The sequence below is a fragment of the Pongo abelii genome, chromosome 13 (assembly GCF_028885655.2).
Source record: "Pongo abelii isolate AG06213 chromosome 13, NHGRI_mPonAbe1-v2.0_pri, whole genome shotgun sequence".
NCBI classification, from domain to species: Eukaryota; Metazoa; Chordata; class Mammalia; order Primates; family Hominidae; genus Pongo; species Pongo abelii.
The window spans coordinates 122,408,322-122,423,137 of record NC_071998.2 but is presented as its reverse complement, the minus strand read 5'-3'; the positions used below and the strand labels follow the sequence as shown (position 1 = coordinate 122,423,137).

The 14,816-nt window shown below is 52.5% G+C and overlaps 1 protein-coding gene across 1 annotated transcript in view; it reads right to left on the bottom strand.

Annotated features, from left to right (window-relative positions):
- Positions 1-4,048: 4,048 nt before the first annotated feature.
- Positions 4,049-14,816, bottom strand: part of LAMC3 (laminin subunit gamma 3) — an 83,073-nt gene continuing 72,305 nt past the window's right edge. Inside the window, exons 24-28 of the mRNA XM_002820309.3 lie at positions 13,862-13,964; positions 10,361-10,560; positions 8,486-8,632; positions 8,291-8,390; positions 4,049-4,575 (exon numbers count right to left, since the gene is read on the bottom strand). Of these exons, the coding sequence (XP_002820355.3) occupies positions 4,325-4,575; positions 8,291-8,390; positions 8,486-8,632; positions 10,361-10,560; positions 13,862-13,964 (801 nt within the window). The 3' untranslated portion in view covers positions 4,049-4,324. The remainder of the gene's footprint in view (positions 4,576-8,290; positions 8,391-8,485; positions 8,633-10,360; positions 10,561-13,861; positions 13,965-14,816) is intronic.

The window sequence follows — 14,816 nt, the reverse complement described above, 5'->3', positions numbered from 1 at the left end:
AGTCAATTGGAATGAATTCGTGTCTTGTTAATAAAAGCGATTTCTTGGGCACTCACAGGCACTTTGCACCGTACACCAGTCATTTCATTCTCAAAACTCCATGAAATAGGACTTGGCATTCCCATTTCCAGAAGAGAAAAGTCAGGAAGCTGGAGCTGGGGCGCAAGGCCACCAGGAGAAGAGACAAGCCCATGACTCCAGGAAGAGCAGAGCTCAGGGTGCAGGATAGGGTACCTGTGGCCAGGGTGACCATGAAGTCTAGTGTCCAAATCAGGACAGCCAGGGTCAAAGGAGCACTCCTCATAATGATGCTGGGCCACAGGTATAGACAGGCGCTGTCCGCGACGGATAGCACTAGGAATGGCTCCACAGTGCACACTGAGCGTGCCTCCATCTGACTCCTAGGGTTGGGACCCTGAGATCATCTTTCGTTTCTTTTTTTGAGGCAGAGTCTTGCTCTCTTGCCCAGAGCTGGAGTGCAGTGGCTTGATCTCGGCTCACTGCAACCTTCGCCTCCAGGTTCAAGTGATTCTCCTGCCTCAGCCTCCCAAGTAGCTGGGACTACAGGCACACATCACCATGCCCAGCTAATGTTTGTATTTTTAGTAGAGACGGGGTTTCACCATGTTAGCCAGGCTGGTCTCGAACTCCTGACCTAAAGTGATCCACCTGCCTCAGCCTCCCAAAGTGCTGGGATTACAGGTGTGAGCCACCACGCCCAGCGGAGATCATCTTTTTTTCTGTGGCTGTCCCTGGGGAGGGAAGTGCCCAGCAAGGGGCTAGGCACAATGGGATGGGGCTGAGGTCGGGGCAGCAGTCCAGGGGGCAGGCCCCTCCTCCCCAGTAAGACCAGAGCCCACCTCTCCTAGCTGACACTCCTCTGTCCACTCACCCAAGGGTTTGGATCTGGCCAAGCTGCATGACCTTAGGCGAGGCACTTGACCTGGCTGAGCTTCAGTCCCCTGATCTTCACAATGAAGTAACCCAGAACGCACTAAGCAGGGGCTTTTGTAACTTGGATGACTCGCTGGATTGTTTAAGCAGAGAGTAAAAGCTTAGCGTTACCACCCTTGGTGGATGGGAGCTGACTTAGGACAGAGCCCTCATAATGCACTTCCCTCTCCAGGCTCCAACAGCCTATTGCCCTGGCCGGTTGGGCTGGTTGGCTCCAGTCAGCCATCCTACAGGGCAGGGGCCACCCCACCTTCTGCTCAGCTGCTGGACTGCATTGCTAGCCAGATGTTCAACAGCTGCCGCATTCCACCCGGCAGTGGCCCCACCTCTGGGGCCAGAGAATAGATCAGCACATGCACCAGGCATGATCGGACTGCGTGAGTCACAACATGTCAGGCCCGAGTTCTCCACCCGTCGGGGATGCTGGGACTGAGCTTAGCTGGATCCCACGGCTTGAGTGGATAAAGGCTGAATGCCAAGAGCAGGCACCAGGACGACTGTGTGCCGTTGGCTGAGAAACTGGAGGGAGGCGGGAGGGGGACATCAGACCCTATCCCAGAGGTCTTGGAAGAACTCCATCTTCTCGACATCACTTACACCAGATGCCAATCACCAAACTCACCGTGCAGCAGCAGCTCCCCCATCTTCGGCCTCTCCACCTCTGCCCAGACATCTAGGGACCGGGTCACTCCTAGCTCAGCTTAATCATGTCAATCCCCCACTGTAGCCTTGATTTTACAGTTTTCTTTGGAGGAGCACACCTCTTCTCTGAACACCATCTCCCATTAGGTTGGGGGGTGGCACCGGTCATCCATTATTGGCCTTGGATCTAGAGATCCTCATTATCCTGAACAGGGGTTGGGGGTACTTCACCTAAGCTGAGAAGCTGGAATCAGGACACAGTCACCAGCTTGTCTCTTGCAAGCACTGGACCTGATGACATGTACACCTGGGGCCATTATGGGGGATGGCGGTAGGGGTGGGTGTCCTCTCCTATCAGGCACAAGAAAAACAAAGAAAGCCACTCTGCAAAGAGAAAAGAATGGGCCGGGCGCGGTGGCTCATGCCTGAAATCCCAGAACTTTGAGAGGCCAATGCAGGTGTATCATCTGAGGTCAGGAGTTTGAGACCAGCCTGACCAACATGGTGAAACCCTCTCTACTAAAAATACAAAAATTAGCTGGGCATGGTGGCAAGCACCTGTAGTCCTAGCTACTTGGGAGGCTGAGGCAGGAGAATTGCTTAAACCTGGGAGGTGGAGGATACAGTGGGCCGAGATCACGCCATTGCACTCCAGCCTGGGCGACAGAGCGAGACTCCATCTCAAAAATAAAGAGAAAAGAACAAAGCAGATACAGGAGAGGAGAGCAGACACAGAGACAAAGAAGAGAGGCGGGAGGGGGAAGAGGGAAGCCAACCTATCCCGGAAGCCTCAGGCTCCCCTCCCTAGGCTATCTCCAACACCTGGCAGCCTTTTTTTACCCCAGGGTTCCAAGCGACCCTCCCAACACCCCTTTTCTGCTGAAACCACCTCAGGAGGAGTTTGGGGCTTGCAGCCAAGAGCCCTGACTGAGCAGCTCCAACACCCCACCCCATTCAACCTGGGTTCCTGGAGTGATGCAAGCTGGCCGAGCCCCAACCCTGTGGGCCCCGGACTGTTGTCCACCCTCTTGCCTGGAATGCTTCCTCCTCTGCCTCCCCACCCTTCAAGGCCCAACCCACACCCTCCCCCTCCTGGATGGCGCCCCTCCATGCTCCTCACCATCCTCGGACACTTGGCTGTGAGTTCGTCTCCAGCCTGAACCAGAGGTCAGCTGAGGACCTCTCTGCACCCCACCCCTCCAACTCACCAGCTCCTCGGCTTTGCATGGTAAGTGCCTGAGAGGACAGAGTAGGTACCTGTGATCACACAACCCCAGCAAAGCCCTCTAACGGGAGGTACTGGCCTAGCCACGAGCTCAGCTTTTGCCACCTTCCTACCAACATGCGGTCCACATGCTTGCCACCTACTAGGTGTGTCATGTGCATGCCCACCAGCCAGGGAGGGTGAGAGGCACACCACCCTGACCAGTGAAAGGGTCCTTTATTTCCACGTTCAGCGGAATTGGTCTGTGCTGCTGCCCTACCCCTGCCTGTCAGGGGAGACATGGGAAAGGGCTGGGCCGGCAGAGGTGCCTGTCTTCCCAATGCCGAGGCCTTGCCGTCTGCTGGAAGCAGGTCTGGGAGAGGGGAGGGATGCCAAGAGGAAATGCTGAGGAGTCCCGGGCAGAGGCCAGCATGCGGGCCTGGCCACAGGGCGATTCCCAGACAGGACAGACTGGAATGGCAGCCAGGTTTGCACAGGACAGACTGGAATGGCAGCCAGGTTTGCACACCTTTGTGGCCCCCCGCATGGCAAGTGGTGCTGCAGGGCTGGTCTGGAAAGCGTCAATGAAAGGTCAACTGGGTTGCTGGGGACACAAAGGCGTGCTCCTGGTAGCCTGAGCCCCCTGACCTAGGCGCTTTTGGGCCTGGCTCTTTGGATAGATCACAGGCTTAAGTGGGTACAGGCCAGGGTGGGCCATTCCCTCAGGGCATCTGGTGCAGTCCCAGAACCCTGAGAGGGAAGCATCCGGTGAAGGCAATGACACCCCCACCAGGAGTGGGCCTTGCTATAGCCAGACTAGCAGGCCTGGCCATGGCCTCAGGGTCTCTGGGCCTCAGATTCTGCTGCTGAGAACCCTCCCAGGATCTTGCATTTCTTGGCCCGTTGGTCCCCTGGCTGTGTCGAGCTGTAGGGCGTGCATGCAGCAACATAGATCAGGGAGCTGCCGTTAAACAGCGGGCAGCCAGCTCTGGGACTAGGGGCTTTGGCTGTTGCTGACCCCCTTGATCTCTGCAGATCTGCTGAGACCTCCCTGCTGTCTGGAGTGAGTGGATGTAGCACCCCAGGGCATCTCATGTAACAACTTGCCCAATATCCAGAGGGTGCCTAGCACGCAGGTGGCTCTCACAACAGCTGTGGACTGTAATGTGTGTGGACCGTAAGCTGTGGACTGGATGGATTAGACTTGAACACGTGTGGGTCATACACACAGACATGCACCCTCACGTGTGTATGTTATTGACACTGGGGTGTGCCTGTTTATGCATGTGCAGGGGTGAGAGTGTGCACTGATGTCTCGGTGAACTGGGTACGCACACTCAGTCCTGCTGGCAGGGAAGAAGCCACAAACAGAATCGGCAGGGAGTGTGACTATTCACACAGGGGCGAGTTCACAGCAGCCGGCTCCGGGGCACGTCTGTATGGGCACACCTGTGGTGTAGTGCGCACACCCTGGGTCATGTAAACAGCAGGTGGGGGAGTGTGTGCCGGGGATCTGGGTGGCCCTCACTGCCAGCTGGCACAGTTCTCCGGCAGGCTGTGCAGAATGGCCTCCAGGTTCTGTTTGTCGGCGCGGATCTCGGCGAGGTCACTCTCGAAGCCCTGGATCTGCAGCTCCTGCTGCTGGGATTCCTGCTCCAGCAGACTGAGTTTCCTCTGCAAGGACCCCGGAGAGCCCAGCTGCAGCCTCAGGCGTTCTAGTGCCCACTGAGTCTCGTTCAGGGCCTGGGCTGGGGCTTGATGGGTGTCCAGCGACCCTGTGGTGGGGCACAAACAGCCTCACTGTGAGCCAGCAGCCCTGCAGGCCCCAGGGCACCCCCCAGCCCCTGAGCCTCTCCCCAACTCAGGCCTCCCAGGATTCCAATGGCCCGCCATCCACCAGGGAAAGATGGGGAGCAGAAGGGCTGGGAGGTGGGTGAAGACCCATAGCATCCCAACGGGCCCATGGGCAGACTCTAGAACATCCTCCTGGGTGGCACTTGACAAATGTCATTTTTGTTGATGGTTTTACTATTATTGTTAAAAAAAGAAGGCCTCAAGTGAGTCCTCTCTGAGTCTTACTTTACTCATTTACAAAACAGTGTGGGAGAAAGGCCCCTGTGATTTTTGCCAGCTGGAACATGCTGGCTCAATTCACTGACAGCACACATTTACAGATGCTGCCTGTGGGCCTGGATGTGGGCAATCACTGGGGTAAACCACAGGCCCACACCACCACGCCCAGCTAATTTTTGTATGTATGTATGTATGTATGTATGTATGCATTTATTTATTTATTGAGACGGAGTCTCGCTCTGTTGTCCAGGCTGGAGTGCAGTGGTACGATCTTGGCTTACTGTGGCCTCAGGTTTAAGCGATTCTCCTGCCTCAGTCTCCCGAGTATCTGGGATTACAGACACCTGCCACCACACTCTGCTAATTTTTTGTATTTTTAGTAGAGACAGGGTTTCACCATGTTGGCCAGGCTGGTCTCAAACTCCTGACCTCAGGTGATCCACCCGCCTCAGCCTCCCAAAGTGCTGGGATTACAGGTGTGAGTCACCATGCCTTGCCTAATTTTTGTATTTTTAGTAGAGACAGGGTTTCACTGTGTTAGTCAGGCTGGTCTCAAACTCCTGACCTCCAGTGATTCACCCGCCTTGGCCTCCCAAAGTGCTGGGATTGCAGGCATGAGCCACTGTGCCCAGGCCCAAGTGGCTGCTTCTAACCCCACGGGATTCCACTGGGCCCCAGGGATCCCCGAGGCCCTGGATTTCCTGGGCAAGCAGCTGCAAGCACCGAGCCAGGGTGCAAGAGAAGGCAGAGGGGAGCCAACGTCCTGCTGACCTGGGAGGACCTCAAGAGGCCCCACGGCCAACAGCAAAATCCAAACAGCCTGGTCTTCAAAGAGATTCAGAAATGGATTATAGCCCCCCACTCTACCTGCCCAGGCTGCCTAGGGCTCCTGGAGAAGGGGCCAGGCGTGTGCTGTTCATTCTGCATCCCCAGGCCAAGCACAAGGCCAACACAGAGTGTGACAAGTGAACGAATGACAGTGACAACGCAGGAATGGTTGAAGAGAGTGTCTGCTCCACGACAGGGCCTTAGGTGTCGACCAGTGGCTACCTGCACGCACTCTGAGTGACTTGGACCCGCAGGTGAGCCACGGCTTCCCCACCAACTGGCTGTGGGACCCTGGGCACATTATCTAAACTCTGTGCTAAGCTGGGTGTGGTGGCTGTCTCCCGTAATCCCAGCATTTTGGGAACCTGAGGTGGGAGCATCCCTTGAGGCCAGGAGTTCAACACCAGCTTGGTTAACATAACGAGACGCTGTCTCTACAAAAACAAAAATAAATAAAAAATAAAAATAAACTCTCCACGCCTCAGTTTCCTCATCTGCAAAATGGCAAAAGAATAACTGTCGCTGCATCAAAGAGTGAGTGTGAGAATTCTGTAAGATCACGTGTGTGAATAGCTTAGTGTGGGCCTGGTGTCCAGACAACGTGCAGAGCGTGGCAATTCTCTCTCCTCTTATTACGAATGAAAATTGAAAATGCTTGCTGCCACATGGGTGAATCTTGATGACTTTCTGCTAAGTGAAATAAGTCAGTCAAAAGAGGACAAATAAGGCCGGGCACGGTGGCTCACGCTTGTGATCCCAGCACTTTGGGAGGCCAAGGCAGGAGGATCACTTGAGCCCAGGAGTTTGAGACCAGCCTGGGCAACATAGGGAACATATTTTTTTGTCTCAAAAAAAAAAAAAAAAAATTAGCTGGGTGTGGTGGTGCGTGCCTGTGGTCCCAGCTACTTCAAAGGCTGAAGTGGAAGAATCGCTTGAGCCCAGGAGTTTGAGGCTGCAGTGAGCCACGATTGTACCACTGCACTCCAGCCTGGGTAACAGAGCAAGATCCTGTCTCCAAAAAAATTTTAAAAGTACAAATACTATATGATTCCAGTTATATGAGGTCCCCAGAGTAGTTAAATTTTTTTTTTAATTAAAGTTCTAGGGTACATGTGCACAATGTGCAGGTTTGTTACATATGTATACATGTGCCATGTTGGTATGCTGCACCCATTAACTGGTCATTTACATTAGGTATTTCTCCTAATGCTATCCCTCCCCGCTCCCACCACCCGATGACAGGCCCCTGTGTCTGATGTTCCCCACCCTGTGTCTGAGTGTTCTCATTGTTCAATTCCCACCTATGATTCTGAGCAAGTTCTTTTTTTTGAGACGGAGTCTCACTCTCACCCAGGCTGGAGTGCAGTGGTGCGATCCTGGCTCACTGCAACCTCCACCTCCCAGGTTCAAGCGATTCTCCTGCCTCAGCCTCCTGTGTAGCTGAGATTACAGGCATGTGCCACCATGCCCGGCTAATTTTTTTCATATCTTTAGAAGAGACAGGGTTTCACCATGTTGGTCAGGCTGGTCTCAAACTCCTGACCTCAAATGATCCACCCACCTTAGCCTCTCAAAGTGCTGGGATTACAGGCATGAGCCACCATGCCTGGCCCAGAGTAGTCAAATTCATAGAGACAGAAAGTAGAACGATGGCTGCCAGGGGCTGGGGGAGGGAAATGGGGGGTTAGTGTTTCAGGAGGACAGAGCTTCAATTGGAGATGACGAAAGTGTTCTAGAGATGGGTAGTGGTGATGATCGCACAACAATGAATATACTTAATGCTGCTGAACTGTACACTTCAAAATGGTTAAGATGGAAAATATTATGTGTCTTTTACAATTTGAAAAAAATACATGCTGTTCTTTTCAGCCCAACTGCCCTGTCTGCTGTCTCCTGAGCCTCCCCACAACACTGGGCCTCTACGACCTTCGTGCCTTGGGAGGTGCTGTTCCCTTCATCCAAAATGCCTCCTTGCTAAGGCCCATCTTGAGTCTGACCTCCTTCCTACGAGCCGCTATTTACTCACTCTCAACATACACCACGCACCGTGGTAAGCGCTTTCTAAACCACCCCACTGTTACTCCCATTTTCCAGATGGGGGATCTGAGGCTCAGAGAGGTGGAGTGGCTTGCCCAAGGTCTAATGGCCAAAGAAGGGACAGAGTCAGACTTGAATCTTAGTCTGATCCCAGACCAGCACCTGATGCCACACTTTCTGCCATGACAGTCTTTCTTCTTTTCCTGAACCCTCAGCTCCTGAGGGCTGACCTGCTCACCCGGTGCCTGTGGGTGTTCTTGCCAATGGTGAGTTTTCTGTGTGCCCCCTGCCCTGCCCCCAAGAATAGAGGGCCCTGGAGGCACAAAGAGTTACTCAAAGTGGACTCACTTCTAGATGCCAACCCTGTCTTACATGGCAAAGGGGCCGGGGCATGGTTATAAATGCTTGTGATTGACCACAAAGATGGGGATGCGGGAAAGCATGGCGATGAGGACAAGGAGGAAATCTTCCCCAGGACTGGAGCTCACAGGAAGATCCTAGAGGTGCCCCAGGGACCCAGGGGTTCAGGGCCCAGTCTTGGGGCCTCCTTACCCAGCCTGGCAAGCAGCTCTGACAAGGCCTCGATGTCCTTCTCCAGTGAGATACGCGATTCCCGGATCTGCTGCTCCATCTCGCTCAGCCCAGCACCCACCTTCCAGGGGGAGGAGGAAGAAACAGCTTGAGTGGTGCCCCCACCCGGGCTGCCAGGGGCAGGAGGTGATAGGGTGGGGGCCCTGGCACACGTACCCGCTCAGCTTCCTCCAGCTCCTGTCTGCGTGCTTCAGACGCCAGCGCCTGCCGGGACGCCTGTTGGAGCGTGGCTTGCGTCTGGCTGGTGAGCCGGCTGGCACGGCGGTGCGCCTGTTTCCCCTCCCTCAGCAAGGCCTTGGCAAGCTATGGGATGGGTGGCAGTGGCAGGGAGAAGAAGTGAGTGCAGCAAGTCCTTTTGGAGGTAAATAGCTCTTACGGCAATGATGCCAAGCAGTCCTCTGCACCAGGCAGATCATTCATTCATTCATGCATGTACTGAATGCAGGCTAAGTGCTGGGCACAGTGGAGACTGCTGGATACTACCTGTTTCAGGAGGAGCAATTCTAACTATTTCACAGATGAGGAAACAGAGGCACGGAGGGGAGGAGGGGCTGGCCAAAGCCCGAGGGGCATGACAAGAGATCAAGCCCGGGGACCCCTACTGAAAACCCAGCACTTTTCCTAGGCACCATAAAGACAGTTTCCTTGGTGTGTGAGCAACAGAACCAGCAACAGAGCTGGGGAGATACGCACTGATTAGAATTTGGCACCCATTTTTAAAGAGCCTAGTTAAAATCAGCCAGGGCTGGGTGCAGTGGCTCATGCCTATGGTCCCAGCACTTTGGGAGGCTGAGGCAGGAGGCTTGCTTGAGGCCAGAGGTTCAAGACCAGCCTGGGCAACATAGTGAGACCCCAGTCTTTTTTTTCTTGAGGCAGAGTCTCCCTCTGTTGCCCAGGCTGGAGTGCAGTGGTGCAGTTCGGCTCACTGCAACCTCCACCTCCCAGGTTCAAGCAATTCTTGTGTCTCAGCCTCTGGAGTAGTTGGGACTACAGGTGCACGCCACCACGCCTGGCTAATTTTTTTGTATTTTTAGTAGAGACAGGGTTTCACCATGTTGACCAGGCTGGTCTCGAACTTCTGACCTCAAGTGATCTGCCTGCCTCGGCCTCCCAAAGTGCTGGGATTACAGGAGTTAGCCACCACGCCTGGCCGAGACTCCTCATCTCTACAAAAAAAAAAAAAAAAAAGTTAGCCAGGCACAGTGGCACACACCTGTAGTCCCAGTTACTCAGGAGGCTGAGGCAGGAAGATCACTTAAGCCAAAGGGTTTGAGGCTGCGGTGAGCTGTGATTGCACTACTGCACTCCAGCCTGGGTGACAGAGACCCTGTCTCTACAAAAAAAAAAACAAGAAAACAAAAAACAAACAAAAAATTGAAGCTGGGTGCAGTGGCTCACGCCTGTAATCCCAGCACTTTGGGAGGCCGAGGCAGGTGGATCATATGAGATCAGAAGTTCGAGACCAGCCTGGCCAACATGGTGAAACCCCGCTCTACTAAAAATACAAAAATTAGCCAGGTGTGGTAGAGCAAGCCTATAATCCCAGACACTCTGGAATCTGAGGCAAGAGAATCACTTGAACCCAGGAGACGGAGATTGCAGTGAGCTGAGCTTGTGCCACTGCACTCCAGCCTGGGACACAGAGTAAGAATCTGTCTCAAAAAATTAAGAAAAAAATTAAAAACAAAAAGGCAGGTAAAATAAATAAATGCAAACTTCAAAATGACAAAAAAGAAAAGAAAAACCTAGAAGTTTAGGCAGGAAAGCCAGCAGACCCGGGTGTAAGTCCTGGTTAAGTCCATGAGCCTGGCTGCACCTCAGCGTTCTCACCTGTACAATGGGGACAGCAATGACACCTATTTCATGAGGAACCCGCAGGCTCACCCCCGTGAAGTCCCTGAGCTAAATGCCTGGGCCCACTGAGCAGTGAGTGAGTGCGGAGTAGTCAGCACGGATGTCGGGAAGGGGCCCGCGGAAGGGTGGTCCTCCCGGGAGGCAGGAGGCCACTGTTGTCACAGCCACCGCCCTGACCTTGGCACTGTCCTTGGCCAACAGCTCTGCTTCTCTGCCCTTCTTCTTGGCACTGGAGGAAAGAGGGGCCGCATTTCCCAGCATCCTCTCCGCCTGCTTGGTCTTCCTTCTCGTGTCTGCAAGGAGTCTGTCGCTGACGGAGTCTGCCTTTCTCTGCAATGCCGCCTGGTCCTTGGGCCGGGGAAACTGCAGCTTCATTCCTGCAAACCCGGCTGAGGCTGGGTCAGGGGAACTGGGCTCACGCCTCCAGTGCCTCCCAGGCAGCCGCTGGCAGAGCTGCCTGGCTGGCCACAGACCCTTGGACAACGAGTGGAGGTTTGAGGTGCATGCAACCTGCGTATCACCTTTTCAGGCTTATCCAGGAGAAAACAAAAGCAAGCGAGACCCAGATATACTGCTCGGGAAATTTTGAGATGAGTATTCATTCTATCAGGATGTCTATTAAAGTCAAGGAATTACATGGTGGTCAATGCTGGGGCCAGTGGTCAGGGCTAGCACAGTCCATGGTTCCGTCTGCTCAGCTCGGCATTTTCATGTACCGCCTATGTCTAAACAATGCTTTGAGGCAGTGTATAGTGATGGGTAAATCAACAAATGGATCCTTACCATGGAAAACCAAGAGTCTGATGTAACTGGAGGGATGAGGAAGGACAGAGGAGAGGGAGAAGTACCAGAAAATCTCGATAATGACATTGCAGAAACCAAATGTTTGATTGACCACTGAGCTTTCAAGCAATCAAGACAAAAAGGGAAATGTTACAATTCTCTCTCTCTTTTTTTTTTGAGACAAGGTCTCGCTTTGTTGCCCAGGCTGGAGTGCAGTGGAGAGATCTCAGCTCACTGCAACCTCCGCCTCACGGGTTTAAGCAATTTTCCTGCCTCAGCCTCCTGAGTAGGTGAGATTACAAGCACACACCATCATACACGGCTGATTTTTTTTTTTTCTTTTTTTAGTAGAGATGGAGTTTTACCATGTTGGCCAGGCTGATCTCAAATTCCTGGCTTCAAGTGATCCACCCACCTTGGCTTCCCAAAGTGCTGGGATTACGGGTGTGAGTCACCACACCCAGAGGAAATGTTAGAATTCCCATAGATTTTATTATCCAATAAGAAGTAGTTTATTTATTGGTAAACAAAGAGACTATTTCCTTTCCTTTCAGATAACATTCTAAGAGAAATTTAGTCAGGAGCGGTGGCTCATTCCTGTAATCCCAGCTACTCTGGAGGCTGAAGCAGGAGGATCAGGCCAGGAGTTCAAAACCAGCCTAGGAAACATAATGAGACCGCATCTCTACAAAAAGACAAAAGCTTAGCTGGGCATGGTGGCACACACCTATAGACCTAGCTACTCACAAGACTGAGGTGGAAGGATCACTTGAGGCCAGGAGTTGGAGGCTACAGTGAGCTATGATTGTACCACTGCACTCCAGCCTGGGTGACAGAGTGAGACCCCAACTCAAAAAAATATTCTAAAGGAAGTTTATCATCAAAAGAACTGATTACAGGCCGGGCACGGTGGCTTACGCCTGTAATCCTAACACTTTGGGAGGCGGAGGCAGGTAGATCACCAGAGGTCAGGAGTTCAAAACCAGCCTGTCCAACCTGGTGAAACACTGTCTCTACTAAAAAAAAAAAAAAAATGCCGGGTGTGGTGGCGGATGCCTGTAATCCCAGCTACTCAGGAGGCTGAGGCAGAAGAATCGCTTGAACCCAGGAGGCAGAGGTTGCAGTGAGCCGAGATCGTGCCACTGTACTCCAGCCTAGGTGACAGAGTGAGACTCTATCTCAAAAAAAAAAAAAAAAATCACTTATTACAGTGAACAAAGTAAAAGTCCATTTTTAAAATGAACAAAGCCTTCTAATCTTTGGGGCATAATATTATAGAATTGTTCCATCCAGAAATTAGACCTGCTTTGCTCCTTGCACACAAAATTGATGTTTCTCAACATGTATTCTGGGGAGCCCTAATTCTCCACGGTGTTAACAAACGTTAGGGGGAAGTGTCAATTAAGTTGAAAGTGAAGCAGGTTTCTTTATTACAGGCCTTCTCAGAGCCTTTAATATTCTCAAGTGTTCTCTGTAAGACCTCAAGAGGATGCTGCAGCAAGAGACAGTTCCTAAACTTATTTGAACACAAACCCTCTCTTGGCAGAGCGTATCAATAGGCTAGGAGACCCCCGGCCACACCCTGGGGAAGACTGCTCCACAGTTCACCTTGTGAATTTTCCTTTTATCCTGAACACCAACTGAGCACAGCCCAGCTGGTGGTAAGAAAGGGTGTCTCTAAAATGGGATCAGAATGGGGAAAAGAGCCTGGGGTTAGAGGTTTGAGGTTAGCCCTCCTGTGGATTATGGGAGCAGTGCAAGGAAATTTCCATCCTCTACATACAAGAACGTTCTCATTCTCAGAACCGGACAATGAGAAGGTAAAACCTTGTAAGGTAGTGAGCTCCCCCATTGTTGGAGATAGGCAAGCTGAGGGTGGATGAGTCCACTGCCAGGTGTGAGATTTGCAGCAGATGACCTTAAGACCTCTTATAATTCTAATGTTCCTAACATTCCATTATTATAAGTCATTGAATGTACCTTTTTCTAAATATGACTCTAGATACTTAAGCACACACGGCCACGCCTTTCCTACAGGAAGTCCCCAAACGACGGGTGACTAGGACTTCAAGCCACCAGGAAGCTGGGGAACAGGAGCACTGACCAGCACATCCTCTGCCCCAGAGGGGCTGGGTCCACAGCCAGAGCTCCATCTCTTCTGGGCAGTGGGCAGGGCTGGGGAGGGAGGCCATAGAACAACAGCAGAAGCCTGACTTCTGGCCTCAGACCCCAAGAGACATCTGGGGTTCAGAGTGTGTTCCTGCCTTATCCAGCCCGTTGGATAAGGAGCCACAAACAAAGGGTGAGGGGGCTTCTCTCTGGAGCAAATTGGATATCACAGAAGCCCATCACACAGGTGGATACTTGTAGAATCGTAATACTTGCTGGCTTCTATTCCCAGCTTAGCTCTGACCCAGGGATGAACAGCAATTCCTTTCCTCAGCCTACCCATCTGCAAAATGGGGGCACTGGACTGGCATCAACCCATAGCTCCTTCTAAAGAGAAACTCCATTCACTTCCCATAGCCCCAACTCAACGCTGGACCCGGACAGCCATATTTGTACCAGATAACTAACTGGAGCCCAGGCGAGAGTGGACTTGACCTGGTTGAACAGCCAATGATGTCAGAGTCTCCTCTCACTTGGTCTGGAGGGGCTCTCCATGTGGTCTGATGACTTGGGGTGTATGGGATAGCCACATGGGCAAGTCCAAGGTGAGTGATGTATGAGATGGGGCAGGATCCTGAGAGGTGGAGGGAAAGTCTGCTTGGCTTAATTAAGCCCACAAGACCAGACTCCTGTCCTCTGCAAGCCTACCCTGGCTGAGGCGAGAGTTGAGTGGCTGTCAGGGGCATTTGTCATCACAGAGCCTAGTGGTCAGCTAGACTCACATACCTTCCAGGTCAGCCAGCAGAGTCCTGGCTCCCATGACGGTCACTGTGGCAGCCTGGACAGACGAGGAAGCCTGGGTCAGGGCGGCTCTGGCCTCCTGATGCAGCTGGAGAGAGACGAGGAGAGGCTGGGAGGCTGGCTCCACAGGTGCAGGGCCCGGAGGCAGCTCAGTGGGCACCAAACCCACATATATGGGTGCCCAAATCGTCACCAAATCCCTGACTCTGGGTCACGCTGTCCACCAGGAGCACCTGATCTGTGTTATTATACAAAAGTTGAACTCCAAATATCTCCCAAGAGATATCTGTCCGCAAAAGCCTGGAGGAAAACTGAAACACTAGAATTAAAGGAAGGAGAACACCTGGACATCTTTTCAGAACATGTTCTATTGGCCAGGCACAGGGGCTCACGCCTGTAATCCCAGCACTTTGGAAGGCCGAGGTGGGCAGATCACTTGAGGTCAGGAGTTCAAGACCAGCCTGGCCAACATGGTGAAACCCTGTCTCTACTAAAAATTTATTTAAAATTAGCTAGGTGTGGTGGTGCATGCCTGCAATCCCAGCTACTCGGGGAGGCTGAGGCAGGAGTATGGCTTGAACCTATGGGGCAGAGGTTATAGTGAGCGGAGATCAAGCCACTGCACTCCAACCTGGGTGGCATAAAGACTCCATCTAAAAAGAAAGAGAAAAAAAGAAAGAAAGAAAGGAAGGAAGGAAGGAAGAGAACACTGTTCTATCTCAGCAAGTGGATGTGAAAATCACAAATCTGTTTATGACACCACCTTGACTTATGGAAAATCAGTTTCTTCCCCACTGCCACTCAACAGGACTAGATACACTGAAAGAATTTGGGTCTGATAGATGAGTGGGTAAACAAAACGTGCTTCATCCACACACCGGAATATGACCGAGCCTTTAAAAGGGAGGAAGTATAGATCCAGGCCGCAAGGCAGGTGAAC